The 22,971-nt window shown below is 40.0% G+C and overlaps 1 protein-coding gene across 1 annotated transcript; it reads right to left on the reverse strand.

Moving 5' to 3' along the window:
- Positions 1–1,930: 1,930 nt before the first annotated feature.
- LOC122077241 (WD repeat-containing protein DDB_G0290555) lies at positions 1,931–22,948 on the reverse strand. Its single transcript, XM_042643122.1, has 12 exons — positions 22,756–22,948; positions 22,550–22,662; positions 22,204–22,233; positions 21,976–22,109; positions 12,726–12,905; positions 12,524–12,587; positions 12,268–12,375; positions 11,663–11,816; positions 6,179–6,268; positions 4,221–4,276; positions 3,064–3,121; positions 1,931–2,581 (listed from the first exon to the last, which is right to left on the reverse strand). Exons 1-12 carry the CDS (start codon positions 22,835–22,837, stop codon positions 2,289–2,291), a joined length of 1,362 nt encoding a protein of 453 aa, XP_042499056.1. The 5' UTR covers positions 22,838–22,948; the 3' UTR covers positions 1,931–2,288.
- Positions 22,949–22,971: the final 23 nt, after the last annotated feature.

Here is a 22,971-nt window from a genome sequence, read left to right on the forward strand (position 1 = left end):
TATGGGGTCTAGCAGTAGAACAAAGGTTTAAGAGGTTCAATGCTAATCAAACAAAAGCTGTAACCTTTGTGGGTCCTAAAATGTTGGTAGTTTTCACCAACTCACATCATGAAAAGGAGGTAGCAAGTAATCCATCCCTTTCTTGTAAGAACTTTCCTCTAGACTGTGGACTATGGTCATTCCTCTCACCATTTTTGTTTATGGATAGGTCCATGCAATAAAGAGAAAAATAAACAGACGATTAGATCTGTTGCTGCACTTTTTAGGTTTTCATTATAAAGATGATGATGTGGTTGTGTTTTAAGTTGACTTGCAGACTGTTCTGAAGTTTTTGGCTCAAACCTAATAACACAAAAGGTGAGATTGATGTTGCAAAGGGCCCATGGTTTTAAGAAATGGGATCAAGATTTTAAAACATAAAATGACAAAAACCAACCGATTCACCGACCCGATTCCTGATTTTTGAAACCATGAGTGGGATCGGATCCAGTGGATAAGCACATCAATTGCAGGTTTGGTAGCGACAGATTCAGTAGTCCCTCTTGTATTCCGATCTTGAAGTAAGGTTTAAATTCACAATTTTTTTCAGAATTTCGGTTTGGATACCCAAAACAAAATATATGCTAATTTATTTTGATTATTTTATTTAAAATAAGATTTCAGTGGAAATATCATCAAATATTTCGAAAAAGGATTTCTAGAATTTTGAAATATATGTTGCAAGTTTGGTGCATTATTTTTCTATTATTAAATTATTAGGAAGAAAGAAAACTATCTGATTGTGCACTCATGTACCTGACACAGGGGGTAGAAAAATGATCATCTTACCCCCTGCCATGTTGGATGCCTGGCATGACACAGGGGCGAGGCTAGTACTAGGTAGCATTCTCATTCCCAAATTATTGTTTTCATTTTTATATCTTCTCGCTTCCAATTCATTATTATCATTTTCATGTATATTTGTTAAAATAAAATATGGTCAATATTAATAAATATATAAGGTTACGATTGTCGTTGTATTAATAAAAATATATACTATTGTAAGATACTATGATTTATTATGTAAAAGTAAGAGGGAAGAGGTTAGGTGTGCTGCCGGTTTTCCTGGAGCTATTAGCTCAACCAATGGAGGCTGGGATGGGAGGAGCATAGGGGACTTTTCTACCTAGAGGAGGAGAGAGATAGACACAAATGTGAGTATACCAATGCCACACCCAGCCTTTTTTTTCAAAGTAATAATGATAATAATTGAACCAATCAAACCTAACTGAAAAAACCCAAACCGAGCCAAATGGAACTGATTTTTTATTAAGCGGGCTTGGATTGGGGGTATTATGACACTGATTAAAAATCGCACTGTATCAGACCAACCGAAAACCGGACTGAAACTGAACCCAAACTGAGCCTTTTCATTGGACTGGTTTCAATTTCACCCATTATCAGCCTAAATCCGGTTCAACTAGACCGAACCACCCATTTGATACCGATTGAAGGAAGCATGGCGAGTCGCAAATGGGAGAGAGAGGGTGCTGATGTAGCCTCAGCCACCGGCATCAATGACCCTTGCCCTTTTGTTTAAACCCACCTGGCCAAGTCTCATCAGTAACTTGCACGATCAACATTCTTTGTAGCTTCTGGCGAAGAGGTTTACATTTTCTATAGATTATCTTCTATCTTCGTCAACTTTTCAATATATTGTTTGACCATGAAAGTCATTTATCTTATCTTTGTATTCCATTGGTAAATATATCATATATGAATCAATGGGCCATGCTTTCTGATTTCTTCTAAGATAGAACATAATAGCACTACAATTGGAAGTATATCCTTCTGATCTAGAGTTGTTGAGCAATGGACTATAATACCAAAGTATTCAACTGAGGGACTTGCAGTGAGGTACCTGAAAAAGAAATAAGGAAGCCAACTTAGATTTCACAGAACCCTGATCATGTTGGCCATTTCAGTCATCATACACCAAGAACCTGATTCACCACTTTGGGCTTTAGACATAAAGTATAAGCTTCACTGATTCTGTTAATGGAAAATGCTCCTACTAATGAACAAGATCCCTGATAAATTAACAGCTTAACCAATCACCAAACTTTCTCACTGGAGCATGATCCAGTGGTTCCAGGGGAAATCCTCTCAATACCGACGAAAATCATGAGGATATGAATTAAACAACCAATGTATGCTCAAATTGTCAGCTCTTCTCGTCCAGCATGTATGGCAAATGGATCACTGTGGCATCTGTAGTCATGAAGAATAAAGGAAAGAAGCCAATTGGATCATGATGTGTCAGCATCCTCATCATTGACCCTCTTGCTCTTCTTCTCGGGCTTCTTTTTTCTCTGCTGGCTTTCCTCAGATGATTTTCTTCTTTTCACGACCAGTGGCTCATTCTCCTCAGCTTGGGTTTGAATTGCCTCCTCGCTCTTCTTCTTGGGCTTCTTTTTTCTCTGCTGGCTTTCCTCAGATGATTTTCTTCTTTTCACGACCAGTGGTTCATTCTCCTCAGCTTGGGTTTGAATTGCCTCCTCTGCCTTAATTTGTGGTGGATCCACAGCAGTTCCAGCCGGTTCTTTTTAAGGAAAACAGAAAAGATAAAAAGCACAGCTTGAATTAGGTGAAGGATGATTTTAAGAGTAACCATCTAAAAGTGGCATCTGCACCCTAAGATCAGGGTGTGAGAATAAACCACGTCAAACCCCACCCCCCTCCAAAAAAAAAAAAAAAAAAAAAAGATAAAAAAGGTGAACCCCTGATCAGAGTCTAACCAATACATGATACCCAAACTAAAGCACTCTGGTTCTCACCTGTGTCCATCATTTGCACCATAAAGCCAAATGGCATATATTGGAAGTCCAAATCTATGTTATTCATAGAATTTGTCCCAAGGGTGAACCCATGATCAGAGTCTAACCAGTACATGATACCTAAACTGAGAGCACTCACTCCCCTGGAAATACAGATTTTGCTGATCTCAAGACAGTTACCCTCAATTGCAGGTGGTTTTTTTCAAAATTAAAAACATGATATATGAGGAATAAGATGAAACCTAACCTTGATAAGAAAAATTTGAATCAATTACTACATTTGTGAGACGCTGCTTCAGGAAAACCTGCATGCAACAGTATAAGCTTGTAACAACTACAAACTTCCAGGAAAAAAACAATCCACTTCAGCAGAAAAAAAAGTGGAACTTGCTGACCACACCATCAAAAACCATGTAACCACTATGAATGAAATGCTTCGGTAGCATTGAGTTAAAGCTATATACTGCTTTAAATCTTATCCAAAACCCCATTAGCAGATTTCACCACTCCACACTCCCATGCACATAGGGGAGATCAATGGATTGGAACATGCTGAAGTGGGCTTGGGTCTCATTTTGCAGTACTGAACTAGAGAGAGGCCATTAATATTACTGCTTCTGATAAACTAATATATTCACACTTGAATGCTACAAAAAGGAAAAATCAAAGATCCGGGAGCATCGATCACGCAGGGGTAGGGCATCTTTTGCATGGTCAATGCTCCCACATGCCCTCCCAATGGCCTGTGTGCCGGCGCAGGGGACATATGGACTGGCAGAGTTCTTTTTCCCTTATAAAATTGGTCTAAAATAATAAAATGAATCTTTTTAAGTTGCTCAAGGTCATGGAATTTTTCCAAGTAAAAAATTCAAGGACATTCTCTTCATATATCATTATCAACACACTTTGCTCAGGAATGATGATGCATCTCAACCTCTTCCTTGCTTTTATATCAACATCTTCCCACCCCCACCCCCAAAAAAAAAGAAAGAGAATGAAGAGTTTCTCCAGCATAATAACTTCCTATTTCAAGCTTTACTAATAAAAAGAGACTTTACATTTGACATAAAGTAAAGCACCAAATTTGTCCTTGAACTCGAAAGTCAGAAGCAGGTGGGTGACGTGTATAGTGGAGCAAAACCAGGGAAATTAAAGTAACAAAGTAGAAGATAGTTTTTGAAAGCAATATCAGCTCATAATATTATGGGAAAAGACTCTGAGCCTAAGCCATACACTGCGCCTTCTCACATGAATTATTATTTAATTTTTTAAAGAGTGAGAAATAATGATTAAAAAAGCATTGTGCGAGGGTGTAGAGTACCCTGCTTGCTCAGAGAACCCTCTAGGGGATATTATATTTCAGGGAAAATTCATATCTTGTACTGATAAGTTTAGAAGGCATACTGCAGAAAGAGGTTGCCGTGTCTTTGAGTCCCAGAAACGCAAGTAAGCATCAAGACCTGGAAAATTAGTCAAGCACTTCAGTTCAATGGGAGCAGTTATGAAGTTTAACCCTAAAAGAATGGAAATAGTCTTCCATAGAAACAGCAAAATATTAAGATGAACATTTGCTCAAACAATGAATATATTGAACAATAGAACATTCCCATCAAGTTTGGAATGTCAGAAACTAGAAATTGATCCATGAAACCAGTTATGCTTCCAGAAATGCTAGACACAAATAACCCATGTTGTCATTGGTGCAAAAGGCACATGCCTAATGTATGAGGTTCACCCCATCTGCCTCACCTGCTGTCAGGCCAGCAGTAGAATCAGGCACTGGTGTGCGGACCTAAGCACGCACATGGTCCCAGCAAGAGCTGCAGCAGGCCCACGCCTGAATGAATCTTATTTATTGTCTAAATTCCGTTCAAAGCAAGCCCTTTCATTCTGAATTCATTTAATTCAGAATGAATCAAATCTCCCCAAGTAAGGATTCGAACATATGATCAGTTGCCCCTTGTGTCATTCAAAAAGTGTCCTATGTTATGGATTTGACCATACAACACTCTTCAAGAGATGATTTTTATCCATCCGACATAAAAAAATGGCCACTAGATTCCATTATTATGAAATGGTTTTGAAATTCAATGAAACATTAAACTTTCTTTTCAACTAACTCTCATGCTTGTTCCAAGCAGAAATTTGACCACTTAGATGGGTGTGTAGTCCTAATCCATCTGTTTCCAAATCTTCCATGCATCCAAGTAGTGTGATTTTTGAGACAGACCAAACGTCACTAGCATTTGGTGAAATTAAGAAGCAAAAACAGAAAGTATAGAAACCCCTAGTAAACTTATAGTGGCAAGATCGATCACTTAAGATACTTGGGCCATTGGTGGAAAAACATGGGTAAGAAATGAAAGGTGTGCATATAAGCTTTGCTATGACAAAGTTGTTTATGCAGGACTGGTTTGGTTTGGTCCATATTTGAACTTTTTTGTTTCACAATATGATAAAATTCATTGGGTGACCAGGTTCAATAAAGCAGGTTCTCCCATTGGGGGACCCATTTAAAGGAGGTTTTAAAAAATTGCGATTCTGGAATTCCTGAAAATCAGGAACCTAATCAAAATACAGCTAGTGGGGCCAGTTGGAGATCATTTAAATGGCTTATCGAATCCAGAATTACAGGACTTGAGAAGCTCATCTTCAGCCCAATCGTGGGAAAATTTTTAGGAGGATATTTTTCGTGGTTTTATCACTTTTGATTGTTTAGCACTTTCTTTCTTTATTTAGTGTTCTTAATGCATTAGGACACTCCATTCTTAGGCTACGGCTAGAATAGTCAGTTTTAGTTTCAAGCTGGGTTTTCTTACTTTGTCTTTATTTATGGTTTCTTTCCCAATCGTGGTTAAGGGTTATAGTTGGTCATAATAGCATGCAAAGGGAAAACCCTCCAGACGATTTAGTATTGAATTAGTGATTTGAACGATACTGCTCCTTCCCCCATGTTTTCCCTCTCTTGTCCTCCATGGTTCTGAATTTTCTGATTCTTCTTCTCCCTTGCAACTTCTCTGTTATCAGATGTGAAACTACTATCTTACTCATATCAATCATCAAAACAGAATCTTTTCCTTCTATCTCTGAAACATACCCATCACTTGCAGATCATCTCTCTGATCTGCATCACTTGTACTGAAATGACTCGGAAATCAAACATCATTTGATTTTTTTTCTTTTCCTTTTTCCCATTTTTTGGATGTGCTTTGAGTGGTGGTTGGAGGGAGGAGGATCAAGGCACTATGTCACAAAACATATATATGTATAAATCAATGATAACATACGAGTGTGCAACAAATAAATTACAAACAACTAATGTAACTGATGTGATCTTATACAAACCCATTGTTCTGACTCACCACACGAGGCAATCACTGGGAGTTCTGGATGCTTGGCTATGGATCTAATGCTCCCGCAACACTTCCCCACAAAACATCCCAACAATTTACCTGTAATAGAAAAGGAATGCTTTTGACCATTTACTTTTCAAAATCAACAACTTACCACAAATATATATATATATATATATATAGAGTACAAGAAATCCAAAAGTGTTCTCCCAAATTTTTATTTGTAATTAAGGTCTCAAAACAAACATATTTTCTCAGAAAGGTTATTTGGCAAGAGAAAACCTTACGAATTAAAGATGACAAACAGCTTAATGAACATTCTGCCCAAAATTCAAAGGATTCATCAAACTAGGAGGCCTCAATATCTTCTTTATGCAAAAATGAATACATGTACAACTGCAGGACAAGCATGTAATATTCACTCACTCCCAGAATGTAGATGTTTCCAACAAACAATCCGTGGTTTCAACTCAACATTTTGAGTGGCTGCATCCGTTTCAAGCACTAGTTTTTGGTTAGAGATGGATAAATTTCCCAAGTAAAAATCTGTGAGACTTGTATACACCTTCTTTGGGGAAATTTCATTTACATAATTCCAAGTTCTAAGGATATATGTACGAACATTTAAATAATGGATTTTCAACTCAACATTTTGAGTGCCTGGATCCGTTAAAATAAAACTTTAATCAAGCTCTAGCAATTGCTTAAGGAAACATGTCCGGGGATTATCAAAATCAACAAAGACAGGCAATCCTTAGAATGCACAAATCTTGTATAGCTTTCCATCAGATGCACTTAAAATCTTCAAATCAGATATCTAATAAAGCATAAAATATTATTAGAATGGAAAAAAGAAGGATCATAATAGTCCAACAGAAAAATAAAAGACTAGCAGAACGCTTCACAAACAGAAAAAGAAAACAAAGAGTTACATGATTAAAAATAAGGCCTGAAGTAAAGATCAGATCAGCACTTCTCGAACTTGTGAATTCGTAAGCCAAAATTGTAGAAAATTCATGCTTTATCGAAATGAAAAAATTATAAAAGCACAAAATGATGTAATTCAGATGAACAAGAAGGCCAGCAAGATTGACCATGAATGAACTAATATGTTTAATTTTGAGTGTCCAATGGGTTATATGTGCTTAAATTATTTGGGTTTACTATCTTCTTTCTATTTTCTTATTCTCATTCAAGTTTCAGCTAAAGTGATAGTGCTGGTTTAGCAAACTATTCATTCCATCAAATCAAAGTTTGGGAATTCACTACTTGATGCTGATAAGTCGCTTAAAGGGCTTATTTCATTGGAGATAAGCTTTGGGTTGGGTTATGTAGGTCTTGGGCCTTTGACCCCACGAGTTTTCTTTGTAATAGACCACTTTAATGGGCCTAAAATATGGGTAGAAAGTAGGAAAACGAGATTTAATTCATTAGTTTAGTTAGACTCCTGTTTTGAGCCTATTTTCCTTGTCATTTCAGTTTCCTAGTCAGTTTAAGTTTCCCAATTAGTTAAGAATTGGGTTAGGCCTTTCTTTTTTAGTGTATCAGACTATGAGTCTATTTTGAGTCTTCTATATAAGTTTGCAAGGGGATACAGCATTGCACACGAATTAGATTGAATGAAAGTTTATTTTTGCTGCCTGCAAATTATTCACTAAGAAAGGATGATCATCAGCTGAGATGACTGAAGATGAGAGACCAGGCTAAGATAGCCATTCCCCTACCCCCATTCTTCCCTTTATTCTCTATTTTCTGTTTTATTCATCTTATCTATCCCTGAATCTGATTTTTATTGAATGCACTAAAGATCCTACCTAGGATTGGATCACTTATGATTCGATCTTGCCATTACAAATTTACAACATGTTCTCCATCCTTTTTATTTTCCTACATTTACAAAAATAGGTACAGTTGCTATTTCTGTCCTCCTTAGTAAGTAATTTATTCTTTGTTTCTATTTTGGGTTCTAGTTACTATTTCAATGAGTTACTAATCTGAAATTTCTATTTCAGCTACTTGCTATTGTAATAACTACTTGATATTCCAATTCTGACTTTCTTAATTCTGGTTTCTAGTTTCTGTTTTTGATTGGTTTCGAAATCTGAGTTTCTATTTTGGGTACCTACTATTTCTGAGACTACACCATATCTTCAAATCCGATCATTAGATCAGCATAAGATTTTACAAACTTGTTCTCCACGACAAATAGACCATTCAACCAGAATTTCATGCCTATTTGAGTTGTCCCTATACCTGCAATCCTGTCGCAAGCTAATCTCCCACTGGACTTCATGGGGTCCAGATTAGCAAATGCATTACAAAGAGGTCTGGCCCTTCTACTAAAATGAATATATGTCCAAGGCTAACCATCTCCCTATCCTATCCACTCAATGACTAAAGAAGCATCTCCTTCGACTAACAAGTAATTCTGACCCCAATCAATAACAATCTCCTGGACATCACAATGACCTTGAGCCATTCTGGAAACTTTTCTTGCAGGAACCATGCACTAGGTCTATCATTGCTGACTTCTCTGTTCAGTTCACAGTTCCCAGAGAAAAAAAAACCAAATTGAGAAGCGAAAAAGCAAAGCCTAAGAATTTCATGCAAGAAGCAAAAGGTGAGACCTAAATTCTTAAAATGAGAGAAGCGAAAAACAAATAGATGCGTTATAGAAATATATAGGATATGTTCAGGAGTGTGTCTATCCTACTCTAGACATTAGGGCAATGAGACCTAAAATGTAATACTTTTCTATCAAAAGAAGATTCCAGCATAGGGGGCTTTTATTAGGGTCCATACTGTTGGCTGTAGACCCTATGTCAACTAAATGACAATAAACGACGAGGGACAGATTAACCACAATGAGGTTTTCCAAATTGGGGGTCCATGACTTTGAAAATGGACCCCATGCTTTCAAGTTGTTGACATATGTCATGTTAAACATCCCCTACCCACCTGTCTCCCTTCTTGAAGAGGACAATGGAACCCCTGATCAGAGAAGGCAACAAATTAGGTACAAATCCTCACCCCCCCTTCCTCCCAATCTTCTTCAGATCCTTTTCTCAGGGCATCCATTCTTCCACCACCACCATTTTTCTTGTGACCCTCTCCTCCTTGGCTTCTTCCCACCCCCCCCCCGAAAAAATTTTTTTCTGGAAAATCTACATCGTTTCCACAAATTTTGGGGAACCAAATCAATTTCATTTAAAATGCATTTCTCACCTCTGCAAGTGTTTCCCAGAAATTATGGTTCTGTTATAATGTCTCATTATGACATTATTTGAAGATGGCAGCCAAGGAATCTGAAAAACCTTAAGTAATTTATGCAAGTTACTAATTCCCTGTTTCCATAGTTGCAAAGATACTACTTGATGCAGATCAAAGGCACATTCAGAAGTATTAACACAGGAAGAAGCAACCCAGGCCAGAACCATAGCTTGCGGTTCTGGTTTGGATCACTTTTGAACCCGTTTTAACAACCTGCAGGTCAAATTCTGGTTCACCTGAAGAACCAGGTTGTGGGGTCTCTTTTTAGGCTGTTATTAGTTGTTTTAATTATTAATTAGTGGTGTAATCAGAATGGAATAAGTCTTATAAAGTCTATTTTGTCCACTTTTCCAGCTTTCCTAGTCAGATGGGGAGTCTTCAATTCAACCTGGAGTTGGAGAAGATCTCTTCTTTTGTTGGATTTAGATCCTCTCCAGCTGGGGGGTGGCTGGAGAGGGACCAACCAGACACAGAACAGGGGGTTTCACTTTCTCTCTCCTGTTTTGTGTCTGGCTGGTCCTTCTCGAGCCACCCCTGGCTGGAGAGGATCTCAATCCTCTTTTGTTTTGGTTTCCAGCTGTCATATTCAGTTAAGGATTGATGATTCCTATTGGCCCTCAGCTTTCCTAAGTTCATTATGAATCAGCCCTACTAAGTCTTTCAATACACAAGCTCACACCCTACCCACGGTGTTTACAGTTGAATGAACATAGCTTTTGCCCCTATGTTCTGGGAGATTCAGAATGGTGTGAGATGCAGCAGGCCCTTGGGGAGATGCTAAGGTAGTGTTGATGGGATTCCAACTTAGTTCCAAGTGAGAGGCTTGGTTCATATCTTTCCCACCTATTCTCCTTTATTCTCCATCAACATCAGGTTAGGAGCAGAACTTTTTATCAGTCCATACGCATGCTATACTTGTTTGAATCTGAAATTTTCATCATCACTACTTACATATACAGTAACGTATCTCATTGACCCACTGTTTCAAAATTCAATTTCGTTGCTGTTTTCATAGAGTCCTACTTCGGGTTGGATTCTAGTTTTACCTTAGTTTGAAGATAAAATTTTGGTTATTGTTTCAGATTGATATACTATTCCTATTACTGATATCTGATTGCTATTTTGATCTTTTAATGACTACGGGGTTGGACCTTTAAGTTTCTGATTTCACTGCTGTGCTACCTTAAGATCAGTCCATAAGACCATCCTATCTGTCATATTTTGAGGAAATATTCCTGCACACTAAAGTGAGCTTCCACCAAAATATTAGGGCCATCAGATTTGTTGATTGTTGGCAATTTTCTCTTGAATCTGATTCCTTTTAATTCACCGTTAATCTGGATAATTCTGGTTTTCTGAGACCTGCCATCTAAGGCTTCTGTGGATCCATCACCACTTTATTGATTTCACCACGGGGACTATCTTGGGATTTCTCATTCAGGTCATAATTGCTTGAAGATAGGCATGGATCAAGTTGAAGATTTGACAGCTAGAGTCACAATCTCATGGGACTTTTTTTTTTCTAAATCATAGATACTAACTGCAGCACCATGTTCAAGCTCATGAATAACTATTCTTTCCAGCTCAATTACTTTCAACTGCATGGATTCACAGGGAAGATGGATTTATTTTTCATTTTATCTACATTCATCCTACTAGCAGACAACATGACAAGCCACTCCAGCAGCTCTAAATCATCCCTACTCCATCAAGCAGCCTTCTATTCCATCAAGACATCACCACAAAAAACTCCAAGCTTTTGACAGATCCTGTCATCCTGACATTCCCTCACAAGTGGCAGCAATTAGGACCATAAGACCCAGGACAATTGCTTCCTTTATGCTTCCATGCCACATAGGCTTGCCCCTGTAACTGAGGTAAATCAAATCTCTAAACTGGGCCTGAAGATTATTCATTTATTTTTCACTCCAAACTTCACCTAATAATGAAACCTAAAATAAAATTTCTTTCATCTTAAAACCCTGATCAAGAACCTAGATATTAATTCAAGAACACTTCTCTACCTTCTATATGATCAAACATAGTTCTTCAAGGATCAAATTTAAAAACTAAAGTTCCTAGTTGAATGTAAGGGCCAGACATGTTATATCAGAACAGAAGATTCTTCAAGACAGAAATTGTCCAGACTATTGGCGTCATCTTGCAGGAAATGGGGATATGATCTGTGTGGCCCAGTTTCACATCTTAAAACAAGGAATGTACCTGTACGCATGTCAATAGATGCAAGGTCACCAGAACCAGTTCCAAAGTAGACAGTATAGCCATCTAGATCTTCAGTCAGTGCTTTAATAGGGGATTCTCGGAAATCAAATGAAATAACAGGTCTCCTCTGTGAGGAAATATCATAGAGGCGCACCTGTTTCACATGTACAATGTTACAGATTGGCATCAGCAATGGCTACAAGCCCAACAGTAAAACTTGATGACTAGGTGACATTAGTTAACAATAGCTCAGCACTAGCAGCTATGATCAATTGAAAACTAAAGTTGTCTAGAGTCACCAACCACACAAGGTTTTATCAATCATAACATTTGTAACAATGTATAAGAGCCAGGAGGCGGGATGTTCGATCCCTGGTACGTGCAAGGGGTTGGTGTTATGTGTTGTTGTGCCCCTACACATTGTGCCCCCTTGGCACCACATGATGGTGTCACGTGCAAAGCCGTGTGTCTGTGTGTGTGGGTCTGCACATGCAGAGTGTGTTGTGTGTCGATGTACATTGTTGTGGCCCTTACTTGATAACTCGAGCTTTTGGGTTAAGTGGTGGTAACAATTTGTTCACAGAAAAAGAAGTTGAAAGGATTACCTGGTGGCTGTTGGTCCCAGCCACAATCTTACGATGATCCTCTTTACAAAGGAATGTTGCAGCTGTAAACCAAGTCGGAGTGAATATACCAAGGCTGTTTTTAGGAGGCTGCACAGTGGCCATATACATTCAAATAAAAATAAATCCAATGACAAAGGATTGTCTGCAATTTTCTTCTCTTTTCCTTTTCTGTTTGGATGGGGGTGTTGTGGCTGAGACACATACTGGAATCAATTTGTAAGGAATAATAACTCACAGGTTTTGCTGTCCAGATCTTAGCAGACTTCTCAAGATCCCACATATTAACTTCAACACGCTTCCTGGCTCAGAAAACAAGGAAATGAATAACTAGAAGAGCTCTTAAAGATCATATTCTGGAAATGAACATGAACAACTCCTCAAGCTTATACGGAGGTGGCACAACACAACACTTCTATCAAAGTCTTATAGGAACTCACCCACCGAATAAGGCATAATTTTCATTTCCATCTACTGCAGAGCATAAAACATCACCAGCAGCACATACATCCCATGTTTTTGTAGTACCAGAACATGTAGAATCTGCTGGTGAATCAGCACTTCCAACAGATCTCAGGCTTGCATTTCCTTTCTTTGAGCAAGTAAGCACTGTGCACAACCTGGAAATAATCAATAAACAAGTGGCAACATATGAATAATTTTGATCGAAAGGAAAACAAGAAAAGAAGGTCCGCACATAACATTACCAAGTTCACTAACAATCCATGAATTATAAAACAATTAGCAATTTTAGAAGCCAAGCAATATTGTTTTCCAAAAAAAAAAAAATGTAGCAAAATCATGAACCACAAAGTTCAACCATACTTTAAACCAGGTACCACATATGTAAACATCCTGACTAAATACTTCAGCTAGAGAGACGCTTAGAATGGAAATCACAACGAAGTTTGAAGTTTTTTTGGTGAATAAATAATTCATCACCAAAGTAGAAGAAAATACATACAACCCCAAAAAAAAAGGGGGGTGGAGAAGGAAAAGAGAGCAAACACCAAAATCTTCAGGGGAGATTGATCCCTGATTATAGAGCTTGGAACCTCCCAAGAAGCAACAATGTGACAATTTCTTGGGGAAGGGGAACAATTGGAATTAACTTTCGAAATCTTTGCTTTGACATCAAAGAAGATGGAGATCCAAATCTTTCCTAACAGCCGAGAGTTGAAGGTCCATTTCCTATGATTTCTCTCCATCCAGATTTGATTGATAGTTGCACAGAACGCAAATTTTCCCACATAATCAACATTTGGAATAAGATGGTCCAAAACAATGTCTACTACTTAACAAAAAAAAAAATGTGTAGCTGAGGAAACAGATCCATCCCATCCCCCCCTTCTTTTTTTTCAGTAGGGGTGAGAGAGAGAGAGAGGGAACTGCCTGTGGCTGTTCCACAAAGGATTGGAAGGGACCAAAATCCAGACTAAGACCCACTCACCAAGAAAAAATCTGTAACAGGGTGATGCATTTCAAACTGCTCAATGGACTTAGAAATACCTTAATTTTGGCCAGGGATGGGTTCTATGGAACTTGGGCATAGTTGTCACAGAGACTAGGCTGCCCAAGGAGTTGGAGAGGTGCCTAGGTGACAAAGCACTTGCCTAGGTATGATCAGTTATATTTCCAGCATGATGAGTTGGCGCCAAACTAGCCAAAAACCAAAGTTTATCAGAAGCTTGCTTTAAAATTCCCTAAAAATTAGCCTTTTATCATTATAAGGAAAAATTAACATTTTTTTATTCTTTCAGATTCGAGGTGGAAATGGAATCGGTGAAGTGTTCCACTACTTATAAGAGGGTGTATTCTCTTCCTCCTCATGATTTTGAAGGATGCACCAGGCGATAGCCCCAGTGAAGCTTCGGAGCCTGCCGGCATCATAGTGGAGAAATGGATATTATTGTTTGTTTCATCAAGAACTTCCTCTATCGGTATTCTCATGAAAGATCTTCGGAGTTGAGAGCACTTCATCATCAGAGGGGTTTACTGGTATACTGCCCAGAGTACCAATCCGAAGCTGGTCCCACTTTAGCTATAGTGGAGATGCCCAATTGACAGAGGGGGGCCCACCCCAGAAAGGCCATTCTTGGAAGGCCCCAATGGAAAACCCACCCTTCCTACAGCTACCTCCTTCCTCAGAAAGAAGAGGTGATTGTAGTGCATCAAACCGGGGACCTTACCTAAAGCAAGTCCTCTCCTTACGGCATGACAAGAATGTCTCTCCTCCACTACTGGATCACCTATGTTGTTTTATGGTTGTCCTCGTTGGCAACCTCGGCCACGTGACGATGATGACGTGGCCAATTTGGGTGACGTGGCAGCGTTCAATGTCTTCGATAAGATAACAGAGCCACATGATGTGCACGGAGTAAATTGATACATCCATGGTAGATGGGTGAGTTTCTAGGTCAAAACTGGCAAATTTAGCATATTTAGGCTCAGGGGCATTTTCGATAGTGAAAATGAGTTTTTTGGAAGGCGATTTCTTCCTGAAAAAGATAGATTGTAATTTATCCAATCCAACGCTTCTGATTTCTTCGCGTTTCGATACCGCATGAAGAAGTTACAGCATCACCGCGGTCAAAAGATGGTTTTTGTGGTAGTTGGGGGCAGTTTCGGCATTGAAGATGAATTTTTTGGAAGAAGCCCTCCATGTAATAATAAGACAAAAATCCAATTTTTCCAACGCTTCTGATTTCGTCGCATTTCAATTCCGTATGAGAAAATTGGGACAGAGAAAAGGTTTCGAGGCATTATGGTCTTTTTGCATGGCTAATTCTGACGATCGAGTCTTCTGAAAAGTTGTAGAGCGTCGAGTCATGGTTCCATCGTACTTCGTTTCGGCTCAATCGGAGTTCATATAAGAGAGTTACAAAGGTTTCCACGAAATCAGCCCAAAAAATCCCATCCAAAATGGCCAAATACCTCTCATCCAGTGTAGGTGTTTATAGAAGTACAATTTTGAATTGAGGGGGGTTTGTGTAATTTTGAAGGTTTGAGTCGTTGGGGGTTCCAGCATGAAAGTTCGTGGGAGCAGGGGCTTAGTTGCTATAGAAGGGTTGGTTGATCCCTGATTGAAGGCACATAATGAGCCACGTAGGCAAGATTCAAATCCAAGCGTTGCTGAGTTTTTACGCTAAGGCTGGTGGCATAGATTCCATCGCACGGCTTATTATTGGTTCAGTACATGGAGCATCATGGTATGGCACCTCAGCTTATCAAGCTTTGCTTCAGCGTAGCACTATGCAACTTACGGGCCTCTAGATTCCAATCTCTAAGATCTTATGAGATCGATTTTGAATCTAATCTGAGAGATTCAAATCCAACAGTTAAAAGCCGTTTCACCTTTTCATAAAGCAAAAGACAACCCTCTTTAAAATTCGGAAAAGGAAACAATCAAAAAGCGACAACGAAAAGGCATGTTAATGCATGTATCAGTCTCTGTGTCAGCATGACATCATCAAGTCAAATCATGACCTTGCAGATTCTAATCCGAAGCTCTTGGTTACTTGCTCGTTACATGGATCAACGGCCCAGATTAAAAGCACTTCCTTATACGAGATCAACAGCCCAGATTGCGCCTCTGTTTGGCTGCTGCCTGCGTAGCGTACGCCACTCCTCCGAAGATTCCATTTCAGGCTATCTCATTGCTCCAACTTCAAATGGTTATATCTCCCTAAACACAAGGCCAAATCCGTCCATCCAAGTTCCTATTTCTTCATTCTTTTGTGCTCTACACAATGAAAGTAAGAAATAAGGGTTTTGAAGAATAAGGTTGAGATTTTTGTGAGAGAAGCTCCCCCTCCATTAATGATCATTAGGTGATTTTCAAAGCTTCAGTGAGTGATGTGTGCTTTATTGAAAGTTGGTTTGTGAGTTATTGATCTCTATTGATTGTGGGTTGATTCCAAACCAAAAGAGGAAGAAAGGGGAAGAGAAGAAAGCTTAAGTGTAATACCCTACTTCTTAAACCCGGTCTGATTACACGGTTGACCCGGTTTAACCATGCAGGACCCGAACCGGAGAGAGTTAAAGCGGGATCCTTATGGACCATGATGGCAAGGGTGACCTTAAACACCGGCTGGCCCGACAAGTCCGAGCCAGTGCCAGAAGAGACAGGGGTACCCAAGCCATGTACATGCACCTATCATAAGGCCATGTACGGATAAAGCAGGTATGTAGCCGTATCTTAAAGCGCATACGTATATTATATCTTATGCCATGAGTGAAATTCGTGCCGAGGGCCGAATTCTGTCAAAATCCCACTTGTTGGCCAAGTTTTGGCCCTCAGGTGGGCGCATCCACCCACCTGAGTGACCCACCCATGTGATTACTTAGTATTTTAGGAGGTATAAATAGCATTTAAGTTTTCCTTTTTCTTTTCTCATTTATGACACTCGTACGTTGGTGAGAAGAGTAAAGAGGAGAGAGAAAAGAAGGGAAAGAAGAGGAGAAGAGAAGGAAGAGGAAGAAGAGATGGATTTCAGTGGTGCCGAGGCTTGATCTTCCCATTCCGACGCCGGAAGAGTGATCTCCAACACGAGATCTACGTTTAGAGGTGAGCAAAGGTTGGGTTCCTTAAGCCTTCACCATACCCAAGTAAAAACCCTTGATTTGGGTAGGGATCCTTGAGGTCTTGTAAATCCCCCTTGAGATAATGAATCTAAGGTTTAATAGATGGTTTATGTGTTGATTTTGAAGGATTTGAAGAAGGGTTTCCATGGTTGCAAGAGCATTGGTGATTGGAAGTGATTTTGGGTTTTGAAGGAGTTCTTGAGCAAAGAAGGTAAGACGGCTTCCCATTCCTTAAATCTAACCTAGATCTAGGTTAGAACCATCTTATGAGACCTTGAATGTGTGAAAAATGGGTTTGGAAAAGCCCCAATTGAATCCCCCAAGGTTGGGGGAAGTTTGGAAAGAAATGGATGTTTCCCGCCAAGACCGATGGGCCATTTGGCCCGCCTATGGGCACCCGCCTGAGAGGGCAGGACCCTCGGGCCCAACCGGCGGGCCGACCGGCGGGCCACCTTGCCCGTCGGTCTTAGCATGACCCTCGGGCCCACCGACAGGTCAGACCGGCGGGCCGACCGGTAGGCCGACCTACTCACCGGTCAAGATCGATGGGTATGACTGGTGGGTCAGACAGGTGGGCTGTCCGATCCACCCAAGAGGCTCCGAACATGATTTTTACCAATTGGACCCAAAACGGACGTGTGATCTTTTAGGATTCTAAACATGATCTTATCATTGGATCTTGTTAATTTTGATCCCAAGGTGGCGAAATGCTAACCCCGCTCACTCATGATAGGTTCACCAAATCTCACGCTTCTCTCACCGGATCTCACCCGTACCGAGTGTGAGTCCTTGTACACTACAGGTAAGTGGGGAGAGGACGTTTGGCCTTGTTTCAAGGCATTGTCTGGCATTCATTTAATCGTATCTAGTCTAGCCATGTCATCATGAAAATGCTATGTAGATTAGTCATCCTCACATTGTTATGCATGGGTGTTGTGTTTATTTTCTAATTGCCAAGTGATGATATGCTTATGTGGTGAATGTTGACATCATTGTGCATGATGCATTAATAGATTAGATGCCGTAGTCGGCCTGGAAACGAGTGCATTGGTGGCCCGTGGTATGGGACGCGGTGGCACTATACAATCGTACTATTGTCATATAGGAGCATGCGGTTTAGGATTATCACCTTCCCGTGCTACGACCCTTCCCAACAGGGTTAAGGTGTTGGGTTACCATTTGGGGAGAAGCAGTGGTCGCGGTTGTCGGGTCACTGTGGCGGATAGACATTATGCCCGGCTGGTCATTAGGACAGTCAGCAACCCCGATGGTATATTCAAGAGGGTCAATCGTACTACTTTTAAATTGCTGGAGTCAGCACCTTTAATTTCTGTCATTTATTTTATGTTGAGAGCCGGTGGTCGGCATGTTTTACTTTTCCAAGTACTCACGGTGGGCCTTCTCCGACAGCCCTATGGGCGTATCGCGGGATGGAGTTCGCGGCTCGTACCCGGAGTATACGCGCATTGTGGTTGTAGTAGCACTAAACCAAAGACTTAGTAATGTTGCTTAGGTGAATGTGATTTAAAATATACTGCATAGTATATAGTGCATATGGTTGTGATTTGTTGTGTGGACTGCTGTGTGGTCCATCTTTCCACTTACTGAGCTAGTGAGCTCATCCCACGTGTGCACCTCTTTTAGATGATTTTGCAGGTCATCAACCAGATGAGCACGGGGCGGGTCCCACAGTTGAGTTCCCTGAAGAGGACTGGTTTGTCCCTGAGGAGTTAGAGCACGGCATTGATTGCTCGTGTGAGAGTTGTGCTACGGGACCGCAGTTTTGATGCCGAGCTGAGCCCTACTTCTAATACCGAGCTGAGCTGACTTCTAATACCGAGCTGAGCTGACTCTGATTTTTTATGATTCCTTTTGTGTACTTGATATGTGAATTGTACTCTTATTGTGTAAATATCATGCCTTCGGGCCCACATGCATTTAACTATTGTATCACCATTCGGGTATCAAGTATTATGGGAATATTCACAGGTAAACCAAGTCTTCCGCTGAACTGATGAGCTCTTTCTTAGTTGTGTGTATGCTGTGGTGCAATACTGTATCAGATGATCCTGGCAGGTTTGGGTTAACCGGTGTTAACCCGGTCACTGGCCCAGTTCTGTGTGAACGGGGTGTGACATTAAGGGTAGTTGTTGGTGCCTTGAAGAGAAAGAAGACGAGGGGAGAGAAGGTGTGAACACCCAACTTGTCAGTGCAAGTTCCTAGTTATTCCAGGAAACTGGTTGTGAAATTCTCTAACCTTAGATTTATATTATATGCATGTATGATGAAATGTATGTATACTAGGTTAGTTGTGGATGAATTGTATGCATGCTAGGTTAGTTGTGGATGAACTGTATACATGCTAGATAGTTGTGGATTTATATGCTAGGCAGCGCTTGATTGTAGGGCATTGATATAAGCCCCAATTTATTATACTCTTATATTGAGTGCTTAGTGGATGCTAAGGACCGGGAGTGGGCTCCCGTGCAATGGGTGATGCACATTGTACCTCCACTGCGAGTACCATCTCAACTTTAGCTTGAGAAAATTTGGTGTGAATGCTTCCAACTGTGGGTGCAGTCAAAAGTAGTTATTGAGTATGTACGAAACCTTTACAGGTACTACTTCGGGGACGTAGGAAAATTGCCAAACCTCGTAAAAACTTTATGTTGTGAGTGTACTTGTTGTTTGCATTACATATATTGAAGTGCGTGGAATGCGAAATGCATGTGCATACTTGGAAGTTCCTATGAGAGGTTGAGTGTGCATACGGCTGTGTACAAACAGGGACAAGTATCAGGGTTTGCCTTGTCAGTTATCAGACAAGTTTTGGGGATCGGAATTGAACTCACTGATTCACCCCCCTCTCAATAACTGTCTGGTTACAACAAACTAGTCATCTTCTAAATGACAAGTCGTTCGAAATTGGAGAGAGTAAAGAGGTATCAAAGGATGAATTAGGATCAGTGGAATTCCAAAGCACTCATATTCATTGAATTTATTTACGACATAGTCACACAAGTGAAACGATTGGAGCAACCCCCCCCCCTCAACCATTAGGGCCGTATCAGTACATAACGGCAATATTTGGTCTACTACAAGTATGACTTGTAGGGTACAATTGAATTTCGGGTTAACCATCTTGATAACAAAAGTACAACACTAGTACCAGATGCCCTAGCCCCTGCCGTTTCCCCCACCTTCACATTCTCGAATGCAACCTATGCTCTAATTGTTTGTGCTTGGATTTGTATTGGTCTTAGTTTTGCTCCTACTTCTTAAATGGGATAAACTCCATTATTTAGTACTCTCTTAAGAAAGCTGGGCATGTATGATATCTATTCCCCAGCTTGAGGGGAAGTGTCAGAATACTTGTTGTGGGGGGTACTATTGGAATTGCGTAACATTGTCCTGTGGGGAATAAGTCAGCATGTAAGGATACATTTGGTACTACACTTTAAAACTCTAATATATTTGCTGGAGACGGATCGATAGTTCTCTCTTAAGCTTCTCTCACACTCTTTCTTCTTCTCGCTCTTCTTGTCTTCTCTTCCCTTCTTTCCTTCTTTCTTCAATTTTGTTACTTGTTTTTTGCAACTTATACACCTCCTCCCATCAATAGGGCATGATTTGAGTAAATATTTTTTGAGTCTTCATAAGAGTTTTTGTGTTCCCGAGCAGTGCATACAGGATAGGTATTTCATAGTATTCCATATCTGATCTCCCTCCTCCTAGTTTTGTGCTATTTCTTATTGTTAGTTTTTCTAATCTGTGGCGTCCGATCTTCTTCTAAGTTCTAGACTGCATTATTCTTCATGTCTCTCTCTGGTTAGTGATCTGTATAATCTCAAATTTAGTCATCAGTTTCTAGTATAACTCTATCCGGAATTCTAGTGTCAACTTCTGATTCAGCCACTGGAATTCTAGTTCCAGAACTGCAGTCCTGTTTTCCTAGTAAAAAAAAAAGGGGGGGGGCATACCCGGTGCACGAGGCTCCCACGTGTGCAAAGTCCGGGGGGCAAAAACTACACACCCTTACCCCAAGAATATCGAGAGGCTGTTTCGACCACTTGACCACCAGGTTGCAACATTCATACCTTACCAGTGCACAACCACTTGCACAAGGCTCCTGTTTTCCTAGTACCATTTGAAATTGGCTGTGCAGGTCATACCACTTTTCTGTTTTCAAAGATCACTGCAATCCTGTTTTCCTAGTACCATTAGAAATTGGTTGTGCAGGTCATACCACTTCTCTGTTTTCAAAGATAATTTGCAGAGTTATTCTACTGGTTCTATCTAATACTCAACCATGTTTCTAGCTTGTCTGATATCCTCAAGCCAGGGATAAATTTTATCTTATTTCTGGTCTATATTCTCTTTTCGTTATTCTGTCTGTAATAGTCATTTGCTGGATCTTTCTGGTTTGGGATCAGTTTATATTGAAGGGGGGATGCCATGCTCTGGACAGTACAAAAGATTTCATCTTTTTTACCAAAATGGATGGATTTTGAAACAATGCTTTGAAGCTATAGATCTTAGATTTGAAAGCATTAGACAGTTATATGGTGATGTTGAACATTGTAATATGATACAGACATTAGTTGAGTTAGTATTACACGCATCTAAATAGATACTTCAGAATATACATACAATGGAATTGACATCAAGTATGGTATTGAATAAAGTTGAATGGTGAAACAGGATTCTCATGTAATAAGCTAATAACCTCCTAAAAATAAAGAAATAAGATTTATGGGTCCAAGTGTTAGGAAATAGAATTGTCCATGTGTCAATGAAATCGAAACTATCAAAATATGGTTCATATAAAATAGATCATTCCCTCTGTCAATTTCAGATTGAGACAGTACGAAAAACAGAAGCTTTAACATGAACGGTTGAACTATCAAAAACTGCAAAAACTCAGAGCAATATACCAAAAACTAAATGCAAATTTTCCCCATAAGGAAAGGTGGGGAGAGTAGAAATCCAGCTCAAGAATCGGACAACATAATGGCCATAAGTTTGCCAGTATAAATAGGAGAAAAAGATCGATTGAAAAGTCTTGGAATCATTGACGGAAATGCTCAAATCCAAATACAAGTATACCTGGACGACTGCTCCAACCTCTCTCTTCTGAATAAATGCAGCCCAGAGATATCATCTTCTGAAGCATGAACAGCATCACCAACTTTACTTATGGTGGCAAGAATATCCCCATTTAAAGGATTAAGCAACTCAATCTGTAGTTCACATCCAGAACCGAGGATCACCACAAAACGTCCTCTAGTAATCCAAAAGGTGTAAAATGAAATAACTGGTAAAGGAGGAACTCACCAAGCCATTTTTCCTTGCAACAGCCAACAACTGCGGAAATTTTCCAAGCATTAAATATTCAATAGCTGTTCAAAAAAATTATTATCGAATAAAGAAACTACATGATTGTGAATCAGATTTAACGAATTGCTATGGTTAATCAACATATTAACAACATTTTGTTTATGGGGTTTTAGGTTTTGAAGGTTGGAACTTGGAACCAAGACCCTTAAGCTGCTGAACTATCAGAACTCCCATTAAATGGAAAAGCTATCTATACAACTTACTATGGATTGAAACAAAGTTTTAATCATCAATTAGAAGCGATAAGCAACTAAAGCGGACAAAGTAAGCAATGGCAACATACAGGGTCATCTTTACGGTCATCGATTGAAGCAGCGAGGACGCAGCGAGAAGAATCAGGTTCGCCCCATCTAGTGACCACGTTTGGAATCCCGGGACTCCCACGAGCTTCGACGACTACCACCACAGAAGCCAAGATTAGTAACAGATAATGGAGAAGAACGAACACGAAACAGAAGATAATGTTGATTTTGCATAGTATATCCTCACCTTTAACAAGACCGAGGACATCGAAAGTTAAAGCCCTGATGGGGGGACAACCAGGGCACTCCAGTGCACTGGTCCGCGGCATCTTGCTTCTAGCACTGCCACAGAGAGAGAGAGAGAGAATGAACTGAGTGACGGCAGGAGAAGAGGACGCACGCGGTGTCGAGTTATTCGTTTCTGGCTTAAGGGTGTTGAACCGTTTTCAATGGTTTTGGATGA

The sequence above is a fragment of the Macadamia integrifolia genome, chromosome 4 (genome assembly GCF_013358625.1).
Source record: "Macadamia integrifolia cultivar HAES 741 chromosome 4, SCU_Mint_v3, whole genome shotgun sequence".
NCBI classification, from domain to species: domain Eukaryota; kingdom Viridiplantae; phylum Streptophyta; class Magnoliopsida; order Proteales; family Proteaceae; genus Macadamia; species Macadamia integrifolia.

Bases quoted from the DNA above. Each gene is read 5' to 3' on its own strand.
- LOC122077241 (XM_042643122.1), bottom strand. From the start codon at position 22,837: ATGCCGCGGACCAGTGCACTGGAGTGCCCTGGTTGTCCCCCCATCAGG. The intron at 22,234-22,549 runs GTATGTTGCCAT...AAATTTCCGCAG, and splicing joins ATGACCGTAAAGATGACCCT to TTGTTGGCTGTTGCAAGGAA. The intron at 12,906-21,975 runs GTATACTTGTAT...GATTATTTCCAG, and splicing joins AGGTTGGAGCAGTCGTCCAG to GTTGTGCACAGTGCTTACTT.